This window comes from Pantherophis guttatus, chromosome 11 (assembly GCF_059756535.1).
Source record: "Pantherophis guttatus breed Tessera chromosome 11, ASM5975653v1, whole genome shotgun sequence".
Lineage (NCBI taxonomy): Eukaryota > Metazoa > Chordata > Lepidosauria > Squamata > Colubridae > Pantherophis > Pantherophis guttatus.
The window spans coordinates 16,382,053-16,407,140 of record NC_142073.1 but is presented as its reverse complement, the minus strand read 5'-3'; the positions used below and the strand labels follow the sequence as shown (position 1 = coordinate 16,407,140).

The window sequence follows — 25,088 nt, the reverse complement described above, 5'->3', positions numbered from 1 at the left end:
CACAAATTCCTAGTCACAATGTTCCTTCCTGTCATCATGATCCACACTTTCTGAGCCATATTGGATCTTTCAATTACTTTCCGGGGGAGGGGTGGAGTGTCCTCTAAAATCAACCAGAGTAGGTGTAGAGAGTGGTGGAGATTATTGTTAATACTTAACATTACCGTTAAAACAAATTAACCTGATGACTTCCAATTCTGTGGCACCACCAATCTAGGGCTCATTGGCATTCTTACATTCTGCTCCTCTGTAATAAGAAGTCTGGAGCTGACACATATGCACATGTACACACACACACACACACACACACACACACACACACACACACACTGCAGGAGATGCAGAGGAAACCGTAAGAGAATCACAAAAAGGCAGAGATAAGGTTTAATTAGGGTAACGTATCATGTGATAGTTTTAGCAATTTTATTACCTTGCTTTGAGCCATGCCATTGTCTGACAACTAATTTGAGATAATCTCCCTAGCCAAGGATTCTGTTTGGGTGTGACTAATCTTCTGCCAAAGGCTTATTTCTGTACCCTGGGCTCTGCTTTTTCTCCGAGAGAAAAGCCTTCCATTAAGTTTCCTTCAGCTTTCCCTGTAGATGTTTGTGTTTTGCCTTTTAATTGTGGCTGGAAGCTTCTAAAACGTAGCATTTATTTTAATTGGCGAAAGAACCACACAAGTAGCTATCGTGGCATGCCTCGGCTAGGGTGCCAAATGCAAGCTGTACTTTGCAGCTGGTGGATGAATCTTAAGTGTATCATTAGAAGATACTGTTTTCCAACTGTGATGTTTTGGAGACAAGGCTGTCTTGTTCAGCTCTGTTGGCCACAGAAAGGGAAGCAGGTCAAGGAAAGGCTTTAGTTAGAACGAAATTATTTTACATCCTTTGAAATCCATGTACTACATCTACTGCATCTCTGCCATGTGCATTTCATAATTTGATTTTGCTTCCATGCAGTTAACACATCATGGAGGCAGGCTTCTTTCCCAGTTTCAAGGGTATTGCCAGGGTTCCAAATAGCACCCCAAATGAAAGAAGACTCCGAGGCTTGGAGTTCCTCAAAGTTCCATTTTATTAGAGATGTTATATTGGCACATCTGGGAAAACCCGAATCTGAAAGCTTCCAGGTTTTCCCCGCCCAAAAGAAAGTCCAAGTCCCTGCCCAGTACCCACATGTCCATCACATGGCCCAATCAAAGCACCGTCCAACTGGAGATGCTTCCCAGTCACAGCCCTCCAGGTGCAGGGCAAGATGTCCTTGACTCTCTGAGAAAGGAATGTTATTATGACTATATATCACCCTCCTCCCAATTTCCCACAGTAGTAAATGTGAAAGCCCTATGCAAAAGATGGCTTCCAGGCCTGGCAGGTACAACGTACCTATAGATAGGGGAATGGTTGTAGGTCATGGCTTGTAATAGGACTGAAGAAGTCCTTCAGGAGTCAGCATTTCAAACGAAGTCTGGGAAGAGTTTTGCCAAGGCAAGAGGATTTTAGTAGTGTCCCTTAATTCTGAGGAATGTCAGGTTTGCCTGCATAAGCATAAGCATTAAGCGTTAATAATGTAAGGATTCAATTTTATTTTATTTTTTTTAAATAATTTTTATTAAACAGTATTTTTTTCTGAAAACAAAAAATAATCTTTTACCATTTTTTTTCTTTTCAACAATTTCGCATCGGTAGACATTTTTTACTTATCCATTTTTTTCTCCCTTATTTCAATTTACCCTTTATACATATAATTCTAATATTGATTTATTTACATAGATACATATAAATAACAGTGTACACAATTTCGTTTCTACAAATCTGCATCTTTTCTGTTTCCTCTTATTAGTTATTGCATTTCCACTCCTATATCTTCCTCATTTGCTCTTTCCTTGCCTTTTATCTCTCTCCTCTAACCATTCATACCATTTTTCCCACACTATATAATATTCTGTTTCCTCTTTTTCTTGTATTTCCTTTGTAAGTTTGAACATTTCTGCACATGCCAAAACTTTTCTAATAAATTATCTTCCGTTGGTATATTGTTATTTTTTCCAATTTTGTGCATATATTATAAGGATTCAATTTTAATTGGCTTAACTTTCTCATTTTGCCCTGAGGCTGAAAAACGCTAACATTTTCAGCATACAGACATAAAACATTCATATCAGAATCCTTAGACTAATGTGCAACAATCAGTGTCACTATCTAAATTATTTACCTTAACATCCATGGATGGAATCTCTAGTAAGAATACAAAATTCATGCAAACCAGATAAAATGGGAAGGAGAGACAGTGAAGTAAAATAATACAAATATGAATTTGAGTGGGATCTGTTCAGCCCATTTTATGTAATTGTTTTCTTTATTCTTTATGATTTGTTCTCCTAATTCGCTTTGTTCTCCACCCCATTCTCAACCCACTGAGTGTTTTACAACAATTATGATATATATATATATATACAAACCATTTACAATTGGAAGTAGTTTGAATTCAAAACAGTTTGCATATCTTTAAAATTGGTAATTTTTACATCATATATCTAATATGATTCAAGTATTTCCTGAGAGCAAAATTCTAAAGCACTGGAGCTGAAGATCACAATGATTGCATTTATAGTGAAAAAAAATGCATTTCAAGTAAAACCTCCATTCAATGACCTCCTTTTAATGGACTTTGAATGCAACAGGTTAAATTTGCATTTAAAATTTACCCCCAGATAATAATGAAGTCCTTTGTTTCTGAAGTCTATCCAAACAATTAATGTTATTTACATCATTCCTGTAATGACCTAATTGATGTTTTCATCATTTGCACTAATTATCTTATCTGTGTAATGACATAATTGATGTTTTATCTAATTTTCATCAGATTATTTAATTTGATGCAAGTGGCATCAAATATATGAAAACATCAAGCATGCCATTATGCAAATGTCACGTACTGCTTCAATTACATGCATTCAGATTGAAAAGACATTTGGGCTTAATGGACATTCCCCCCCCCAAAAAATGGCTTGTTAAATTAAAGTTATAGTGTATTTTTTTTCCTGTCTTTTCCTGTCCCAACAGATTTCTCCTCCTTTTTGAACAGAGCATATAAAATAGAATATAAACTAGAGAAAACTATATGTAGGTACTTTTATTTGGCTCCTTGATTGAATAATTTTGCTAATTAAAAACATAGCCCAGGAATAATTTTAAATCAGTGTTTAGCACCTTCATTATTCCCTCTTCAGCTGGAAAAAAAAATATTTATTTATTTACTTACTTTAATTTAATTTTATTATTTTATTTTATTTCATTTTATTTTATTTTATTTGTCTAGCATATATAAGATTACAGATAAAAGTATAAACATGATTATGAATACATGAAATGTATAAACATGATTATGAATACAGGATAAGGATATGAATAAATGGGGACAGTAGGACAAGGATGGTAGGCATGTTGGTGCGCTTATGCACGCCCCTTACAGGCCTCTTAGGAATGGTGGGAGGTCAACAGTAGACAGTCTAAGATTAAAGTTTTGGGGGGTCTGAGGAACAAACCACAGAGTCAAATAGTGTATTCCAGGCATTGACCACTCTGTTACTGTAGTCGTATTTTCTGCAGTCTAGTTTGGAGTGGTTTATCTTAAGTTTGTATCTATTGTCTGCTCGTGTGTTGTGGTTGTAGCTGAAATAGTCATTGAGAGGTAGGGCATTGTAACAGATGATTTTATGTACTACGCTTAGGTCAGACCGAAGGCAGCGTAGTTCTAAATTGTCTTAAATTTTCTAAAATTGCCCATGTGGAGATGATATCTACAGCTTCAACCTCTGCTTCAGAATCAGAATACATGTTTCTCAACCAGACATTGTGGTAGTAGACAAGGAACAAAAAAACACACACACACACACAAAAAACCAATAGCAGTAGTGATAGAAGTAGCGGTGTTAAGTGACAGCAATTTCAGGAAGAAGGTGTATGAGAATCTGGAGAAGTCCCAGGCCCTGATGGAAGAACTGGGGAGGATGTTGAAAATAAAGTGATCCCAGTGGTGGTAGGAGCAACTGAGGCTGGGACACCTAAGCTCGGAAAATGGCTCCAACAGATCCCAAGAACATCAGAGCTCTCTATCCAGAAGAGTGTTCCAGTGTTAGGAATAGTTAAGATTATGCACAGAACCCTCAAATTCCCAGGGCTCTGGTAGAAGACCTGCAATTGAGGAAGACTTATATTACTACTGTTTTTCCCCAAAAATAAGACTGGGTCTTATATTAATTTTTGCTCCAAAAGACTCATCAGGGTGTATTTTCTGGTGAGGTCTTATTTTGGGGAAAATACTAAATGCACTCATCTGGCTGACAATCTTAACTGGGGCTTATTTTTGGGGGGAGGGTAGGGCTTATATTACGAGCATCCTGAAAAATCATACTAGGACTTATTTTCCAATTGGGTCCTATTTTTGGGGAAATAAGGGAATTACCCTTATTCAAGGTAATAAGGATCACAAGGGGGATATGTCATATATGTCTATATATTTTTCAGTTGGTCAGCAGGTGAATGGAGCATTTGCAGCCAGTCCTGTGGTGGAGGACAGCAAAGCCGTCATATCCAATGTGTCCAGAAAAAGGCTTTTCATAAGGAAGAGATTGTGGCTCACGCTCTCTGCCCAGTAACCACTCCGGCACAAATACAGGCATGTAATAACCAGGACTGCCCACCGGAATGGAATCCTGGGCCTTGGTCACAGGTAATTTTTTTTTAAAAAGTTGCCACAATCTTCTTTTGAGTCTAAAGAAAAATGGTTGGGAGTCAGTCAGCATATAACCTGAGAAGAATGGACTGTCCATGTGCACATGGGCGGGGCAGGGTGCATAGGCGGGGAAGGGCGCATGGGCGGGGGGCACTTGCATTGCATTTTGGAGGTTCGGGCATACACGTGTGCATTCGTGCGAGTGCACATGCTTTGGGCACTTGGCACCAAAAAGGTTAACCATCACTGGTATAAGGGTCTTCTGTTCAAAATAAAGGTAAAGGTAAAGGTTCCCCTCGCACATATGTGCTAGTTGTTCGTGACTCTAAGGGGCAGTGCTCATCTCCATTTCAAAGCTGAAGAGCCAGCACTGTCCGAAGACGTCTCCGTGGTCATGTGGCCAGCATGACTAAATGCCAAAGGCGCACGGAACGCTGTTACCTTCCCACCAAAGGTGGTCCCTATTTTTCTCCTTGCATTTTTTACGTGCTTTTGAACTGCTAGGTTGGCAGAAGCTGGGACAAGTAACAGGAGCTCACCCTGTTACGCGATACTAGGGATTCAAACCGCTGAACTGCCGACCTTTCGATCGACAAGCTCTTAGCCAGTGAGCTACTGCGTTAACATATGTTAGGTGGGTCAAAATTAAATCAGAATGCCTCAGTGCCAAACCAATAGTCATTTAAAGGGTAAAACCAGCGCTCTGAATTATACTAAGGAGCCTACAGAAAGCCACTGGATGGCCTGAAGAACGTGATCAGATTGTTCTGTAGTTCCACCTAGTTTTCCATTGGCACTTTATGGTTCTAGATGGTCTTCATAAGTAGCTCCGTATAGAGCTCATTGCAGCAATCGAGAAAAATGGTGATAAGAGCTTGTGCTACCTTCACACTTCCTGAATGCTCCAGGTAGTGGAATGGGACAACTTCATGCAGCCAACTCACCATGGCCCACTCACTGTGGGACAACTTTCTGCGGAACAATCCAACAATTCAAATTAAGTATTTACAATAATTTTTAAAAAGTATTTTAATTTTTGTCATATACATTTCATTTATCTACGGCAAGTTGCCCCAGTTGGCTGAAGCGAGCTGGCCATACTGAGTTGTCCTAGATCCCCAGATAGGGCGACAAATGACACATACAGTAGCTGGGCAAAATTAAACTTTCCGTAGCAGAGTACTAAGAAAGAATAAAAATATAAAAATAAGATAGAGATAGCTTTTGTTGTTGTTGTTATTATTTTTTATTGTACAGTTTTCTTGGTTATGTATAAAAATTTCTATATTCACAATAACAGTATACCATCTGGGTGCAATCTCTACAATTTTTATTGAATACAGATAGTAAATCTTATACACACAATAGATGTAAATATTATCCTCAATATCTATTCAACTTCATCTTCACTTATCCTTGTTGAAAATTGTGTGTTATTTGATTAGGCCCTCTGTTCAATTTTATCTATAATCCATTAATACTATCAAACATCATAAACATCAAGCAAACATCACATTTATAACCATTATTTTACAAATAATCCTAAAGTTTACTGATCTTAATTATTCAATGTTCATTATTCAATTACACAAATTCCTTCACTTTTGTTTACATGTCTAGATTTCTAACTTCTGCTGCTATTTTATACCCATTAATAGAATAGTTACCAAATTAAAAAAAGGAATCTTTTCCCCATTTCTAATTTCTATCTTTATACTAATTCTTCTTTTATATATTTTATTAAACAGTTTTTTAAAAACAAACAAAAAGAGATATTTACATCTTCTTTTCAACAGTTTCACATCAGTAATCCATATTTATACATTTTCTCTTATCTTATTATCTTTTATACATATATTTCTAATATATCATATATATATCATTATAATATATTATATTATTCTAATTATTTTATTTACATTTGACATAAACTTTCTATATTTCTCCACCTCATTTAACCATTATTTAGTCTTCCTTTGTCCTTTTCCCCCTTTCCTCCAACCATTTATACCATCTCTCCCAGACTAGAGAGCATTCTGTTTCATCCTTTTCTTGTACAGTATCTCCTTCGTGAGCTTAACCATTTCTGCACACTCCATAATTTTTCTAATCACATTGTCTTCTAATGGTATATCTTTATACTAATTCTTAATGGTATAGCTCTTGCGTTAAGCAGTATTTTGCATTTAAGAGATAGCTATTATTAATTACTTCACTAAGCGCATGCAAATTCACTTTTCCAAAGTAGGTATTCAATGCTCAGTGATGATCAGCAGCACACAGCAAAATGAAGGATGTATTTTTCTCCCTCCCCTTTAGATAATGTATCATTTCAAGCAACCTAATATCATAATATAGTAAAAAAAAAAAAAAAGCCCTGCTCTTAAAAGCAGAGTTGGTAGCATAGGGCCTCAGGCAAATTCCAATATGTACACACAGACACCCCTTTTCTGAAAGATATGAAATCTCTAGCAGCCTTTTCACTAGAGTGAAACAAAGTCTTGCTGTTTTGTACACTTGCCAAGACAGACGTATCACAGATTTCATTTAAGCGAATACGCTGTTGCAAAAAAAAAAATCTTTCAGCCTCTTCTGGAAAAAAAAAGACAGAGAGGGGTGGGGGAGCCCCAGCTATGAAAGCACCCCCTGTCAAATTCTTTCTCTTAATGAGCATTCTTTAAGACTGGAGAGTATTAACTTACTTTTCTGAAACACATCGCTTCATCTATCATTAGCCCGAGTTATAGGCTAGAAGTGACTAGCAAAAAAATTAATAAAAATAGATGTTTGGTGTTTGGAATACAGTAGAGATTGCAGGACGAAGATGAAGTGGCTTTTCCCCCCAAAAAAAAGTCAATAAAAAAGTCAGCTTTCGGAGAGCTTGCAGATGAATCAAAGGGCTGTTGGTGGCTCTAAACTGGTAGCTAATTCCTGCCAAATACTCGCAAAAGCTCCCTAATTGCTGGAGTATATTGAGTGGGGTGGAAATGGTTGACACTCTCCTTGTTTTAGAAAAACCCATGAAATGATGACTACCTAAGAATATATAATTTGATCTGGCCTGATAGATTACTAAATAGGTAGATAGAATGTGAGCATAGCTTTAAGATCCACGATGAAGTTAAGGGATCCTGGTTTTAGGCATTGTAAACTACTACAATAAAAGAGATGTGGCGGCTCAGTGGCTAAGACACTGAGCTTGTTGATAGAAAGGTCAGCAGTTCAGCGGTTCGAATCCCTAGTGCCGCATAACAGGGTGAGTTCCTCCTTGTCCCAGCTTCTGCCAACCTAGCAGTTCGAAAGCACATAAAAAATGCAAGTAGAAAAATAGGAATCACCTTTGGTGGGAAGGTAACAGCATTCCGTGCGCCTTTGGCGTTGAGTCATGCTGGCCACATGACCACAGAGACATCTTTGGACAGTGCTGGCTCTTCAGCTTTGAAACAGAGATAAGTATCGCCCCCTAGAGTTGGGAACGACTAGCACATATGTGCGAGGGGAACTTTACCTTTACCTTAACCTACTACAGTTGTCGAAGAAACAGAAAAGTAGGATGGAAATAAAATAAATAAATAGCTGCACTGGAAATCTTTCTGGGAACTTAATATGTTGGATTTCGTCCTGGAGGGAAGATTGGAGGTTATATATGTAGCATATAACTCAGAACGGGATGAAATTTATTTTGTTTATTGCCCTATGACAGGAGAACAAGCTCAGTTTTAAAGGTTACTAACATCAGACTTTCTCCCAATCCCATAAAGTGTTCCAAAACCTGTGGACGAGGAATAATGAAACGTGAGGTTTCCTGCAAAAGTGTAGGAACATCCATCTTAAAAATTGTGCCAGAGAGTTTGTGCAACGGTGAAACCAAGCCAGAAATGCAACAGGCCTGCGTGTTGGGACGATGCCCTAAGAATGAGCGTCTTCAATGGGTGATCTCTGCTTGGAGTGAGGTAAAGTAACAATGCTTCTTTGAGTCATGTAATAAAACCTGTCTATAAAACACAACATGAATAATATATAGTAATACATAACCTGTTGTTAAAAATGTCCCACCCACCCACCCCCTTTTTATAGATTTAAGAATCTTGGAACTTTGCTAGATCTAACTTAAGACTTGGTCCATTGTAAATATTAGGAGTTATCAAGAAAAGCCTCAGGGTTTATTTTCTTATTTGTCATTATTCTTTCACTAAGAAGCTCCTTACAATCTAATAGATAAAGGCAAACAGAAGAAGCACTCTATTTAACAAAGACTTGTGACATTAAATTTTGGGGAATAAAGAGCTGAAGCAAATGAATGCAAAACATGGAAAATGCAACTTGCTGTCATCATCAGTAAAGACATCAAGTAGGATGTGTTAGAGAGTCATTTGCAGTGGTAAAATTCAGCTGGCTCTATCTGGTCGCACAATCCGGTAGTGCCGGTGTCGGGAGGCTCTGCCCACCCGCCCGGATGTCATCATGTCTTGTTTTTGACCCTCTGCACATGCACAGAAGGCTCTGCACAGAAGTGGGTTTTAGCAAGTTCTGACCAGTTCTGGAGAACCGGTAGCGGAAATTTTGAGTAGTTCGGAGAACCGGTAGCAAAAATTCTGACTGGCCCCGCCCCCATCTATTCTCTGCCTCCCAAGTCCCAGCTGATTGAGAGGAAATGGGGATTTTGTAGTAACCTTCCCCTTGAATGGGGTGGGAATGGAGATTTTATAGCATCCTTCCCCTGCCACGCCCACCAAGCCACACCCACCAAGCCACACCCATAGAACTGGTAGTAAAAATTTTTGAATCCCATCACTGGCTCTGCGCATGCGTGGAGGAGGTGTGCGCGCTCACATTTGCGAACCGGTAGTGAAGATAAGTGAATACCACCCATGGTCATTTGGGATAGTGATTAAAAGCACTGGGTTAGTGAGTCCTAGTCCTGCCATGGGTACCTAGTTGCGTGGATAGTTTTGGACCAGTGACACTCTCAGTCCTAGAAACAAGGTCATAACAAACCGCTTCTGAAAATGTCACCGAAATGCCCTGCAGGGACTTGCCCACTCAATTGCCAGAAGACAAGACTGACCTGAAGGCACACATGAGCATCTTGTCTAAGCTTTTAAGGCTCCTCTACAGAAGTATCCAAACATAGCATTGTTTTTAGGGAAAGAGAGAAAAAAACCCCCAAGTATTGGTCGAAGAAGCCATGATTACTGTGTGTATCTGCAAAACTGTTAGAGGTGCGATACTGGTTTGGTTTTTGTTTGTTTGTTTTTTTAATTTGATTTATATGCCGCCCTTCTCCGGAGACTCAGGGCGGCTTACAATGCGTTAAGCAATAGCCTTTATACTTTTGTATATTTATACAAAGTCAGCTTATTGCCCCCACAAACTGGGTCCTCAATTTACGTACCTTAGAAAGGATGGAAGGCTGAGTCAACCTTGAGCCTGGTGACATTCGATCTTACTTTAATTGCAGACAGCTGGTGTTAAATTACAGTGCTCTGTCTGGTTGACTTAATAAATTGGAGCTTGCCATGTGTAAACAAATGTTGACGAGTTTGTGGCGAATTTGTGTAAACAAAATGGGTGTGATTGGATCAATAGTATGACCTGATGTGAACAGGGGTGGGCTGCTGGGGGGGTCCGGGAGAACCTCTAGCTAAGATTCTGTGCAGTTCGGAGAATCCCCAAATCCCACTCCTGGCTGGTCCCCCCACCCCAACCCTCCCAGGAGTCCCCACGTAGCCCATTTTGGAAGCAGGTAAGTGCAGGGCATGCGTGGAGGCTCAGACCTACTGGAAGTTTGGGGAAGCCAGAAGCGGGGGCCTCCAGAGCCTGGGGAGACCGTTTTCACCCTCCCAGAGGCTCAAAGAAAGGGTCTGGAGCCCGGGGAGTGCAAAAATGCCTGCCCCTCCACCATGGTGAAGGAAGATGACTAGGCCACGCCCACCATGGCCATGCCCACCCAGCAACCAGGCAGAGAACCGCTTGCTAAAATTTTTGAAGCTCACCTCTGGATGTGAAGTATTTGAAAAAATATCCAGTGGTCTTAATCACCAGAAATGGACATACCTTTGGAATCAGACACATGCATCATTGGGCAGCTGAAGAGCCATTGTGGGCTTTATTTAACATGTCAAGAGCCACATCCCAAAAATTGATGAGGCCAGAACCCAAAGGGAGCCTCATTGCTAGGGATAAAATAGATTCCCCCAGCTCCTGAAAGAATTCATATTGCTACTTGTCTCCACAAAAAGTCCAATTTTGGAAGGATCTGTAGACTTGAAATGTGTCTGGTGGTAGGCTGTTTTGCAAACCAGCTTTAAATGAACCTCTGTACGTCTTTTATTGTCCCCAGTGTTCCTCTACCTGTGGGCCGGGAATTAGGAGGCGAGAAATGCAGTGCATTGAGAAAAGTATTGGTGGCAAATTGATCACTTTCCCATTGCGCCGCTGTCGAAATCTGAAGAAGCCAAGCATTGATTTGGAAGAAGTATGCCACCAAGGACCATGTCCTATGCATCCTCTGTACAATAGGATATCAGGGTGGTATTCTTCACCTTGGCAGCAGGTAAGGATGTTTGAGTGTAGACTAAGAGGCTATGAATATGCAAGTCCTTGAACTTACTGGGAAATAAAGAGCTAAATGTATCATCATTGTGTAAGGGCCAACATGTTGTAGTTGTTGTTAGTTGCGAAGTCGTGTCCGACCCATTGCGACCCCATGGACAACATTCCTCCAGGCCTTCCTGTCTTCTACCATTCTCTGGAGTCCATTTAAGCTCACTCCTACTGCTTCAGTGACTCAATCCAGCCACCTCATTCTCTGCCATCCCTTTCTTCTTTTGCCCTCAATCGTTCCCAGCATTGGGCTCTTCTCCGGTGAGTTCTTCCTTCTCATTAGGTGGCCAAAGTATTTGAGTTTCATCTTCAGGATCTGGCTTTCTAAAGAGCAATCAGGGTTGATCTCCTCTAGGACTGACTGGTTTGATCATCTTGCAATCCAAGGGACTCGCAGGAGTCTTCTCCAGCACCATAGTTCAAAGGCCTCAATACTTTGGCGCCAACATATAGGCGCCTATAATTATGCCAGCTTCTTCATTGCAAATTTTGGATGGTGGGTCAATCTTTGGAAAAAGGACCTGTGGGTGCTTCCCTCTCCAGGAAGGGAATAATAATTAAAAGCAATAAGCATATAAGATGATACATAAGAATCAACTTAATGTCCATTTGGATCAATCTTGTCTTTTCTACAGCCACCATGGGATGCCTCCAGGAGGCCCATAGGTAGATCTGGAGACAAGACTTTTTCCTCACAATTTTTAACTTCTATCTAATGGTAATAAAATCAAACCAGTCTCATGATGTCCTGTTTTATGACTATCACAACTAACGACCATGGTGAGCATACTTCATTGCCATCGTAATTTGTGGATTATGTGTAATTATACCGTTTCCCCAAAAATAAGACCCAACTTGAAAATAAGGCCTAGCATGATTTTTCAGGATGCTCGTAATATAAGCCCTACCCCAAAAATTAGCCCCAGTTAAGATCATGAGCAGACAGAGGTGTTTAGTACTGTATTTCCCCCAAAATAAGACCTAACCGGAAAATAAGCCATAATGTGTCTTTTGGAGCAAAAAATTATATAAGATCCGGTCTTATTTTGGGGGAAACACGGTACTAGTGAGCTATTGCAATTGAGTTATTGCAATTGAAGATTGTCGCTTAGTTCACCAAATCCTTGCAGTTGTAATCTGTGCATTTTGTGCTTTTTCCCAACACATTCTTCAAAAACTTGCACTGTACTTGAACCATTTAGGTTTTCAGACACAATTCAAGGACCAACAAAAGGCTGTCTGGATTTCCCTAACTACTATGATGTCTGGATTAGTGTGTTGCCTTGCAAACACATTTCTGTGTTTTGGAACTGATTACATTGCATGGGTCACCTGTCTCTAAGATTCATTTGACAGGCCATAGAGGATGCTCAGGTTTAATAATCTGATGGAAATGATTGTATTTGTCTTGTGGACACAGCGTTGGTAGACAAATTCACATACATCATCAGCGCTTCAGGGAATTCCTTCTAGGTAGACTTGTAATAACTCATTATTTGTTCCTGCGTAGAATAGCAGAGCAAGTTCCTCAAATTTCCTAACTGCCCATGGCAATATAAATTCCAACAAAGAAGCAAAGAAGAAGTAATTTAAAGCGTGCTTATCTCTCAGCACTTCTCTGCAAGTTCAGCCTAGTTGACGGGTTTTCAGATTTGGCAGTGAGCAAAAGCAGATGAGGAGTTTTTGGGACAGCAGACAGTTTGCCCACAAAAGGTTATTCTCTGCTATCAAGTGACTCTAGATGAAAGAGGTTAAAAAGATGTTAAAAGGCCACTTAATGTACTTCTGTATATTTGGAGTTCTGATGTCAAGAGAGAAGATAATATTGAACCAGATTGAACAAAATTCTAGTGCTTGAGGGGCTCTAAGACGAAGAAGAAAGCTCAACCTATTCTACAAAGCACCAGAGGGGCACGCAAGAAGTAACGGGGTGGAAGATCATGAAAAAGAACTCTAACCTACAGCTAAGGAGAAATCAATGAGAATAATTAATCAATGAAATGGCTTCGTTCCGGAAGTTGTGCTGCTCCATCTCTGGAGGTTTTAAAGAAGAGACAGGACAGCTATTTGCCTGGAATGGTATAGGGCAGTGATGGCTCACCTTTTTGCCATCACGTGCCAGGAGCAGGGGGGAGGGGGTGTCGGCATGTGCGTGCCCACACTCATAATAATATGTGGCCTGCTCCTGTGCATGCGCACGCAACTCCCCCATGTTACCCCTGCTCCTAGCACGCGATGGCACAGTAGGCCCGTTTTTTGCTCTCCCCAGCCTCCAGAGCCTTTCTAGGAGTCTGGGGAGGGTGAAAACAGCCTTCCCCACCCCTCCACTGGCCGAAAATGGCCTGTTCGCCAACTTCCAGCCAGACATCTTCGGACAGCGCTGGCTCTTTGGCTTTGAAACGGAGATGATCACCGCCCCCTAGAGTTGGGAACGACTAGCACATATGTGCAAGGGGAATCTTTACCTTTATGTTGAATGTTCTAGATGGAGTCATGTTCCAATGAGAGCAAGTGTAGTACAGTGTTGGACCTGGAGCAATAAAATGTAGATTGAAGTCTCTAGATTTCAACTAGAAACTATGCTAACTAGGGAAAAAAATTGACTTAATCTCAGTTATAATAATTAAGTCCGTAGAGGGAAAAAATGGGTACTAATGCCAAAGTAGGTATATCTTACTAAATAACTTCATTTGTTCATATGTTCATTGAAAAATATCAATTATAGGGCACAATGTCTACAACCTAAAACAAACTGTTAATGAACTGGAATTAACTTTAATATAAACTGGAATCACTGACAATAAATAGACATAGGAATGGAGAGTAACTTCTATGGCAACTATTTATTCTTTTTTAAAAAAAGTATTAAAATGTTCCTGAGTTCAGCCAAAATACTTTTTGATAGCTTTGGAGATAGTCATAATCTCTATAAAGAGATCATTAAAAAGAGAAGAGTTTATTAAAGTTGTTCATTGTATATAAGTTGTAGCTTTCCTTGGAGAAGGTCAAAATGGCATAAATGTGATTTCCTTTCACTTTATTTTCATAACAGCCATTCTATGGAGTTTATGAACATGGAGAAACTAAATAGCCCAAATTCATCCTATGAACTCAACTGCTGTATAGGGAACTTTCAATTGTATTGGCAGGTAAAACCTGCAACTTTATGCAGAAAGATTACAGGTAGTCCTCAATTTACAAGCATTTGTTTTGTGGCCCTTCAAAGTTACAATAGCGCTATACAAAACATGACTTATGACCATTTTTCACACTTACGACAGTTGCAGCATCCCCATGGTCACATAATCAAAATTTGGGCACTTGGCAATTGACAAGTGCCCAAATTGTCATAAACTGCATTTATGACAATCGCACTACCCCCAGGGTTCATCTGATTACCATTTGTAATCTTTCCCAGATGGCTTTTGACCAGCAGAGTCAATGGGGGAAGCCAGATTTGCTTTAACAACTGCATGATTAATTTTATTTATTTATTTATTTGTTGGTTTGCTTGTTTGTTTGTCAGTTAAGTACAAGGAAACAAGTAGAAGTATAGATATAAACATGGACGCATGCAAATTTTTTTGGCACAAATAAATGGATATAAATAAGCAAAACATAGCCATAAACACATAAAATGATTACATATAAATGGGGACAGTAGGACAGGGATGGTAGGCATTCTGGTGCACTTATGCATGCCCTCTTAGGGACCTCTTGAGAATCGTGAAAGGTCCACAGTAGACAGTTTAAGGTAAAAGGTATGGGGATTAGCGAGATTAACAACAGGATCAGGTAGGGCGTTCCAGACATTTACTGCTCTACTGCAGAAGTCATATTTCCTACAATCAAGATTAGAGCGAATTACATTGAGTTTGAATCTATTGATAGCCCTTTGTTATTATGGTTGAAATAAATCATTAACAAGTAGGGCATTATGGTAAATAATCTTGTGTACTAAGATTAGGTCAGAACGTAGACGGTGTAGTTTGAGGCTATCCAGGCCTAAAATTTCAAGCAGGGTGGTATAGGGAATTTTATTTTGAGCAGAAGATTTGAGTACTCTTCTGATAAAATATCTCTGGGCCCTCTCTATTGTATTGATGTCTGAAATACAGTGAGGGTTCCAGGCCGGTGAGCAGTAATCACAGATAGGTCTGGCAAAGGTTTTGTATGCACTAGTTTGAAGTACAGCGTTACCAGAGAGAAAACTTCATAGAATAAGGTTGACAACTCTTAGGGCCTTTTTTGCAATGATGTTACAGGGAGCTCTGATAATTTAACAATGGCAGAGATTCGCTCGACAAGTGTGACCCCCCAAAAAATGTCGTAAAAAGGGGACACAACTTACTTAACTTCTTGCTTAGCCATGAAAATTTTGGACTCCGTTGGGTGCATAAGTCAAGGACTGCCTGTGTGCAGAAAATGGGGAATGTGTGAAGGTTTAATTTCTTATTCCTGCATCCCACATACAGTGCACAGTGACATGTGGTGGGGGAGTACAAACACGGAGTGTGCAGTGTCTCCTTCAAGGACAGCCAGCCACCGGGTGCCTGCTTCATCAGAAGCCTGCAATGTCGCGAGCCTGCAATACTAATTTCTGCCTTGCTCCTGAGAAGAAAGGTAAAAACGGTTTTACGAAATCTAAAACACTGACGGGGTTTTCAACCGTTAGACCAGTTAAAGACCCCAATGGCTGCATTCTCATAACTTGCAATGCTTAGTTCAGGGGTCGGCAACCTTAAACACTCAAAGAGCCACAAAGGTCCTAACCGGAAGCCCCTCATTCAATTCTGGAGCCGACCGGAAGTCTGGTTCCCCCACCATAGAGTCTCCTCCTACCATGGCATCCTTTTTCCTCTACCTGTCCTAACTGAAAGCCTTATTAATTGTGGAGCTGACCGGCAACAGGGAGCTGCACCATCCTCCGTGCATGTGCAGCAAAGACCCGAAGACCAGCTGGCCAGTAGGAGGCATGTGCGCATGTGCAACAGAGCTGAACTGGGACGACAGCTCGCGTGCCATCAGAGAGGCCGCTGCGTGCCACCTCTGACACGCATGCCATAGGCTCGCCATCACGGCTCTAAGCCACCAAAAGTTTCTGCGTCATAGCTAGGAAAGAAAGATTCTCTGTCCAAAATCATGGCTTTCTTATTCCTTCCAGAACTTGTTTCCTCCTAGAGCAGTGTTTCTCAACCTTGGAAGCTTGAAGATGGGTGGACTTCAACTCCCAGAATCCCCCAGCCAGCGGGATTCTGGGAGTTGAAGTCCACCCATCTTCAAGCTACCAAGGTTGAGAAACACTGTCCTAAAGCTTCTGCATGATTCCTTCCAGAACATAGCCTTTCTGGAATATGCACGGAATCCTGGACCTTTGAAAAAAGTATTATTCCAGTAAATTAATGTGGTTCCTCTTACTAATTTTTAGCGGTGCCCTATAGACACCGAAACAATTTCTGTCTAATACAAGGAAGCAAAAGTAGAAAAATAAAACCCTTCTGAATGGATCCTATTACTCATTTTGGGTTTAGCCTTCTCCTTTCCCAGCTGCAGAAACCTTTTTTTTTTTTTTTTGCTTTCTCACAACTAGATCTCTGGACTCGAGAGATCAATTATTTCCTCACTGTGGTTTTAATCCGTTTCCACCAGCGAACACAGCCAGCTGTGCTTGAATTGCACTGAAGCCAAACACTTCCATTCACCCACCACGTTGCTCCGTGAAACATTAGGGAGAGATGATGGGGGCAAAAAAGAGGGGGGAAAAAAGAGAGGGTTTTTTTTAGGGAGAATGAACATGTTTCTCAAGACAAGCTGATCTGCTCCATTGGTCGTCTGGAGTATCTTGTTATGTCCTGTAAACTGCAAAGCTATAAGTCAATTTAGCTTTCTTGGAAGAAAACCATGCATGCTGTGGCCGGCTGAGATATTTACAAAGAAGACCAAAGCTTCACATTTCACCGCTGCTCCTCCAGAATTGAACACAAATAGCAAACAGTTTTGGGGGCAAAAATGGTTCAATTCTCCAGTCCTAACGGGATGCTCCTATGTGGAAGATGAGTTGCAATGAATTCAGAACATCAAAGGCTTTTTTTTTTCCCTGGAGAAGCTGTATCAGCCAAGAGTTTTTCTTCTCTTTCTCTAAAGAGAAGTTATGGAAAGTTATACAGCTATGTTACCTCTGCTTTGTCTGCAAAAATCCCCAGGGTCAATGCCAGTCTTGATAAGGCTGGTTTTATTTTTTTTTTAAATCTGCAACTCTGGGAAGTTACAATGGGTTCCTGGAAAGCAGAAACTGACATCAGGTGGTCCCAGGAAAGCACACCGCCAGTCCTTCTTTCGGAGCCATACCACGTTTTTGACTACATTTGGCTAAAAATCAATAACATTTGGGGAATTGGAACTTAATGAAATCAGAGTTAAGAAGGAAAATGGTCAAACCAATTCTAAATGCCCAGGAAAAGGGGCTGTGTGGGATAGGAGAGAAGTACCCTAATTACTATCATCATCATCATCATCATCATCTCCATCACTGCCCTGAGTCCACTAGGAGAAGGGCGGTATATAAATTGAATAAATAAATAAATAAATAAATAAATAAATAAATCATCCAGGGGCTCTTTCATTCTCATAACTGTTGGGGTATCTCTCAGTCAGGGGTGGGCTTCAAAAATTTTAGCAAGAGGTTCTCTGCCCGGTTGCTTGGTGGGCGTGACCATGGTGGGTATGACTTAGTTGGCCTCCTGCACCACGGCAAGGGGGTGTTTTTGCCCTCCCCAGGCTCTGGAGGCTTTCCTTGAGCCTCTGGGAGGGTGAAAACAGCCTCCCCAGCTCTGGAGGCTGGAAATGAGCCTGTTTCCGGCATTCCCAAACTTCCAGTAGGCCCGTTTTTCGCCCTCCCCAAGTGCGTGCCTTGCACTTACCTGCATCCAAAACAGGCTGTCTGGGGACTCCTGGGAGGGGCGGGGTAGGGTGGGCAGGGCCGGTAGATTTGGGGATTCTCCAAACTGCACAGAATCTTAGCTAGAGGTTCTCACGAACCCCTGCGAACCCCCAGCAGCCCACCCCTGCTCTCAGTCCAGAAGATCCCCCATCTCTACCGTAGACAATACTAAACTAGATGTTTTGATATTGTGTTGGCAATTCCCTCTGCCTTTATGCTATGAGCTATTAAGAATAAACTGAAAGGTGGTTTTTCATTTCAGAAACAGCTTGACATTTGCTGCAGTCTTTCCTAACTCATTCCAGTACATTAATGCTCATGTAGTTTGCTTTTTAATGTACAGGACCTACATGATCGCATGCTTTAAGAAGAGAACGTGAACCACAAATCAATTATTTGGCTGTGCAGTATCTTACAACAACTGATTTGAGCTGAAAAGATAATGTATATAATAAATACAGTCTATGGGCATTCTTTTTGTGTACTGTACCAGTAGTGGCCAAAATTGTGGAAACCTTTTGGGAAGAGTGTATTTTTGAGGTTTGATGGCTAATAACACCACTTTTTTTGGAGTTTCAAGATAATCCTATTCCACTGCTGGAATGGCCTGGGAATAGCCCAGACCTTAAGCCAATTGAAAATCTATGGAGCCAACTAAAGCAACTTGTTATTCAGAAGCGACCCAGCAATAAAACCCAGTTAATAGAAGCAATCCTTCAATCTTGGTTTCACATTAGAACAGCTGCAGAACTAAAAGACTTGGTTCATTCCATGGGAAGACGTTGTAAGGCCATAATTCATGCTAAAGGTTACCCAGCTAAGTATTAACTGACATGGTGATCATTTTTGTAGATCTCGTTTTTTCTACATGTTTCACTTTTCTTCTTCATACTATAACTGCTAGTCTAATAGCAAATCCTTCCTAAAAGTTATTGCATTACATTCTTGATTAAATTATCTTTCTATTGATATATAATTTTAGGGTATTATTCAAAAAAAAAAAAGTAGTGTTATTAGCTAGTTTTAGAAAATACACTTTTCCCAAAAGGTTTCCATCTTGGCCACTACTGTATATGGAAATGCTTTTCTTTCCATTCCTCAACTAGCTCAGCACTACTCTGCTAAATGCTATATAATGCAAAATACTAATTTCACAAACTGTGAACTGATAGCTTCTTTCTAGCAAGTAAATCCACAGAAAACAGCTTTATTGTATATCCAAAGTCCCCGTTTCTTTTTAAAAAAATCGACAGGACATGAAGGCTATACAGCACACAGAGAATGAAATGTTAACTGTTTAATTTGAATTGTAAGCTAAATATACTGTCTGTGATTTCATCAAAACAGAAGATCCTTCTTGTGTGGACTTCTTCGCTTGGTGCCACCTGGTTCCTCAACATGGTGTCTGCAATCATAAATTTTATGGCAAACAGTGCTGCAAATCCTGCACATGGAAGAACTGACTTGAACATGTCAGGCTGAGGCTTCCACAGGTTGATTCCATTTTGTCAAGATTGAGTTTTCCAGAACCAAACGTCACCCAAATTGTCAAGGAAAACAATAACTCTCTAAACATGGAGCAGTAATCGCAGTGATGAATCTTCAAGGACTGGATTTTGAACATAGGATGGAATAAGACTAAGAAATCTTTCCACTTCATGGTCAAAGCTGATCCCGACCCCACTGGATTGGCATATTTGGCACAGTGGTCCAACTTTTTCCACCATAAGAGTCAATACAGAGAGCCTAAAATAGGGAACTAGAACATTCTATGGAGACATGTTAGCTAATGTGGTGTTTGTCAGCAGAGTCCTTCATAAGAAGGAGAAGGTCCTTTAGGCTTATTACAACGCTGGCTGCTGAGACTGTGAATTGCTATACACGACAGAGGTGTGATAGCTAGACAAACACTATGCTGCACAAACAAGACTTAAAAGGTGCTTCTTCTATTTCAGGTGCTTCTGGGAAACTAAGGGCTATATCAAAATGGAATTCCTTGCTTTATTGTGTTACTCTTTCCATGTTTAGCAATAAATGAATCATAGCTTACTAGCCACTTGAATGGGCTGGCATGTCTTGGGATATTCATCCAACAAAACCCCATTGAATTTTTTTTTTTTTAACATAGCATTTCTGTGTTGTATTGCGAGAATTTCACCTCTTACCTATGGGCTTTGCCTTATTGTCACTCACGTTGACAGGCATTCAAAAATTCCACCATTTTCTTGTTTACATTCAACATTGAAGTTGATTTGTGCTGACTGTTTCAGAATTGGGGTGTCCCTTGTAAAAAACAGACCTTTTTTTTTCTATTCAAACATTAAAAGAAATGAAAAGGAAATTGCAACTATGGCCGAAATAGTAGGAATTGCATGAAATTCATCAAACCATTTCAGACCCATCTTCCTGAATTCAAACATAAATGCACACTGCTATTACTTGAACTTTTATTGCAGACAAATAGTTATTTTTTTTTCCTTTTATCCATTCCATCTGCAAACCACTTGAAAGAAATTTCTTCCTTTATGGATTCATTTATATAAACAGGGCCAGAAAACGAACCTGCATTTTTCTATGTTCCAGATATGATCAGTCGTGCTAAACACAAACACAGTTACGGATTTATAGGCTCAAGGATTAAATGCACTGGCTATTTTTGTATAACATTTTGAACAGGTTATTTAAAGATCTACCAACTGCATTCAGATACAGTAACATGCTATGTCTGGTTAATTTTATCCTTGTCTTGTGTTCTTTTTATTATTTGCCATATAATACAAACCAGTAGTGGTTTTCACTTACCTTCACTACCGGTTCGGAACTGTGAGCGCACATGCGCAGAGTGTCCATGATGACGTCCGGGTGGGTGGGCGGAGCCTCTCATCGCTGCTGCTACCGGTTCTCCTGAACCAGGGCGAACCTGTAGAAACCCACCACTGATACAAACCCAACCTCTTTATGGAACACGTTAAACCATAAACTAACCATACCATACAGTCATCTGGTTAAGCGTTGTGCAAATACAGCTGTTAAGTGTTTCACGGTAAGTCAGAAACCTGTTCTTAAAGGATATTGATGAACATGACAATTGAGCCAAGGAGAGCTGCCTGGTTTTCAAAAAAAAAAAAAAAAAAAATCTGTGTTTTCTTTATCAGAAAAAGAAGCTCTGTATTAGTTAGTCAAACTGATGGTCCTGTACACTTGTGTTTCTCTGCTGCAAAATATTTTCCCCCGTTTGATCTAGGACAGTTGTAGCAGGTTCTGACAGGTTCTGGAGAACCGGTAACGGGAATTTTGAGCAGTTCGGAGAACCGGTAGTGGAAATTTGGAGTAGTTCGGAGAACCGGCAAATACCACTTCTGGCTGGCCCCAGAGTGGATGGGAATGGAGATTTTGCAATATCCTTCCCCCAGGAGTGGGGAGGGAATGGGGATTTTGCAGTATCCTTCTCCTGCCATGCCCACCAAGCCATACCATGCCCACTAAGCCACGCCTACAGAACCGGTAGTAAAAAAAAATTGGATTTCACCACTGGACAGTTGGCACATAAATACACTCAACAGCCCATGTTTGCAGTACAACTGATATTAGTGGATTCACCATTCGTGGAATAAATAGAAAGAACTTGCATCCATTATGGAAAAAATATATTGTGAATGCTCAAACGATAAACTAAAGTACAAGGAGATCTCCTCACTAAAACCAATACAGCTAAAGAAGCTTAAATTTTGATGTAATTTTCTGGGGCATGGCTATCCTGGGCGTTTTTGTCCTCTTTCCAGCCAATCCCACATCATCCCTGGATGAATGTAGCTCAGATTTATGGCTCTCCAAACTATCATTTCTGATCTAAAATTAGACATGTCAACATTAATGTCAGAAAGTGGTCAGTCAACATTAGCAGTTCCTTTTTTGCAAGGAACAACATGAAATGTGATGCATTAAGGAATGATTATTCCAACAATCTTGAGTTCTAAGTAGACTTTCCTTGAACATTTTAAAATGAGAGAGAGAGAGAGAGAGAGATCTTTCTCTCCAACAAGGTGTTGACCAATTTTTGTTCTACAACTGTCATATTTTATTATTTGATGTAAAAAATATTAATTTATTAATGCATAGCTCTCCCTTCTTTTTAATTTTATCACTGGCTTCCCAAGTAAGTGATGGCAATGCAAAGAAATGTTGCATAGAAGTATAGATTGTGATGTAAAAGGAAAAAAAAATGAACAAACTCAAAGCATAAATTGTACTATTTAATTGTTTTATAAGTTGTAATAAAAATACTCTATTTCATTATGTTTTGGTACCTGTACAAGTCTTGAATAAACTATGGAAGCTGTACTCGATGTTATTTGCATATCTGTGATCTTGTGCTTTTTCAGATTTACGGGTTATTTCATAGAGTATCAGATTATGGCACTTTTTCATGTTGCAGTCCCATGTCACACCATTAATGGCCCATATTTTAAACCAGTTGGAAAAGAAATACTTTACCTACTACATCAAACTGGAGACTAAGATACAATGGCAAAATTGATAGTATATGTCCACAACAGATTTTTTTTTTAACCAAATTGAAGCAGGATTGACTCTCTTGGGTAAAATATATCACAGAGCAAGGCAGATTTAGCCATCTGCAGTACGGTTTCTAAGACTTAAATAGAAACTAGCAATCGTTACTTAATGTTTAATGCAAAGCTTAAATATTTAAACAATGGCTAGAGGTTTGCGATATAAATGGAAGGGAGTGATTGGAAATATCATTAGAAGGCGATTTATCTTCTTTCTTTTTTTAGTATTTTTCTAAATCTAAACAGTCTTTTTTTTATTGTGCTTTTTTCCTACTTTTTTTGTATTTCAGTCTGTTAACGATAACACATATATTATGAATGTGAGTGAAGAGTACATGGCTTGTTCAAGCATCTTCACTATTGTAATGACAGGCAAAGTTCTCTGGGGATCAGATTTCTGTTAAACAATCTCTGATTTAACTCCCTGTAGTACATCTTGTTCCTCCACGATTCCATCAATTAAGGTATGTTTCTTATTTCCTTATTTCCTCCTCCCTTCCTCTTCTTAAAGTCTTTGCTAAGGTTTGCAAGCTGGTTTCAGACAGGGGTGGGCTGTTGGGGGTTCACGGGGTTTCGGGAGACGCTCTAGCTAAGATTCTATGCAGTTCAGAAAACCCCCAAATCACCCTCCTGGCTGGCCCCGCCCTCCCCTCCCCTCCCAGGAGTCCCCACACAGCCCGTTTTGGATGCAGGTAAGTGCAAGATGCACGTAGAGGTTTGGGGAGGGTGAAAAACGGGCCTCCTGGAAGATCGGGAAGGCAGGAAATGGGCCTGTTTCTGGCTTCCAGAGGCCCTCCAGAGCCTCCGGAGCCCGGGGAGGTCAAAAATGCCCCCTGCCGTGGTGCAGGAGGCCTATTAGGCCACACCCACCCAGCAACCAGGGCAGTGAACCCCTTGCTAAAATTTTTGAAGCCCACCCCTGGTTTTGGACCTATTCAGAGGAGACCAATGGTTTGATTCAGATCATTGCTTGGTTTGATCATTCCAACTTGGTTCAAAAAATTGAGTCATTCTATTTTTCTCAGGTCAAAAGCCTTTCCAAATTATCAAAGGATATGAAGGCACCTGGTTTAATAATTCAACCTGGATCATCAGTCCAACTGAAAAATGTGAGTCAGTGAAAAAAATAACAAGTTTACTAATCAGGTCTCTGCCCAGCTTATTCTCTGCCAGGTTTTGACCCATTTTGGGGGGCACTACTTCAGTGCAGCTAGTCCTCGTCTTACAACAGTTTGTTTAGTGACCATTTAAATTTACAACGGCACTGAAAAAAGGATCGGTTTTCACACTTATGACCATTGCAGCATCCCCATGGTCACATGATCAGAATTCAGAACGCCTGGCATCTAACTCATATTTATGATGGTTACAGTGTCCCGGGGTCATGTGATCCAGGGGTGGGTTCTACTTACCTTTACTGCCGGTTCGCAATGGGATCGTGCACGCGCACTTGCGCACTTTGCTTCTGCGCAGAAAGCTTGTAAAATGGGCAAAGCTCACTTAACAAATGTTTCACCTAACGACATAAATTTGGGGCTCAATTCTGGTTGTAAGTCGAGGGCCATTTGTATTAAAACCTGCTCAGTTGTGAGCACATTTTAAAAATTGAGACTTTTAATAGTTTCCCCATCGACCTCTAGGCCTGTATTGGCGAACCTATGGAACGGCAACTGGAAGCGGCACGCAAAACCATCCTGCGCAGGCTGCGCAGCCTCGCTGGCTCCTCTTCCGCATTCCTATGCACACAAGTGCACTGGTCACCTGGCCTTCGTGCGTGCAGGAGTGCCGAAACCCAGAAGGGCAGCGTTCCGTCGTGCATGCGCGCACCGGCACCCAAACCCACATGCGTGCTCTGGTCAGCTGTTCCTCAGGCTCACCTCCGCACCGGAAACCGGAAGTTTGGGTGCTGGTGCGTGCGTGCACGACGGAACGCTGCTCTTCTGGGTTTCAGCACTCCCGCGCATGCGAAGGCCAGCAAGGCCGCATGGTCCAGGCGGGATGGTTTTGCGTGCCATTTCCAGCCTGCAGGTTGGCACACGGTGACGTAAAAGGTTAACCTTCACTGCTCTAGGCAAAGAGCAGTTCGTTTCCACACATAGATGTTTTTTTGAGTTTCTCTGCTGATATAGTTGTTCCAATATTCATGATGAGTTGCATTTTTTTTTTTGGCCTCAGAACATGGTCAGGAAACCACATTCCTGGGGAAGCCATGCCCTTCCTTCCTTCTTTATTTA

General features: G+C 40.6%; 1 protein-coding gene across 3 annotated transcripts in view; it reads left to right on the top strand.

Annotated features, from left to right (window-relative positions):
- ADAMTS18 (ADAM metallopeptidase with thrombospondin type 1 motif 18) overlaps positions 1–22,629 on the top strand; it is a 106,486-nt gene extending 83,857 nt beyond the window's left edge. For 2 of the 3 annotated variants that reach the window (XM_087877067.1, XM_087877069.1), the window contains exons 19-23: positions 4,530–4,734; positions 8,499–8,690; positions 11,081–11,293; positions 15,819–15,966; positions 19,631–22,629. In XM_087877067.1, the coding sequence (XP_087733193.1) occupies positions 4,530–4,734; positions 8,499–8,690; positions 11,081–11,293; positions 15,819–15,966; positions 19,631–19,746 (874 nt within the window). In that variant the 3' untranslated portion in view covers positions 19,747–22,629. The remainder of the gene's footprint in view (positions 1–4,529; positions 4,735–8,498; positions 8,691–11,080; positions 11,294–15,818; positions 15,967–19,630) is intronic. The other variant, XM_087877068.1, reaches the window with a different exon arrangement.
- The last annotated feature ends 2,459 nt before the right edge of the window (positions 22,630–25,088 follow it).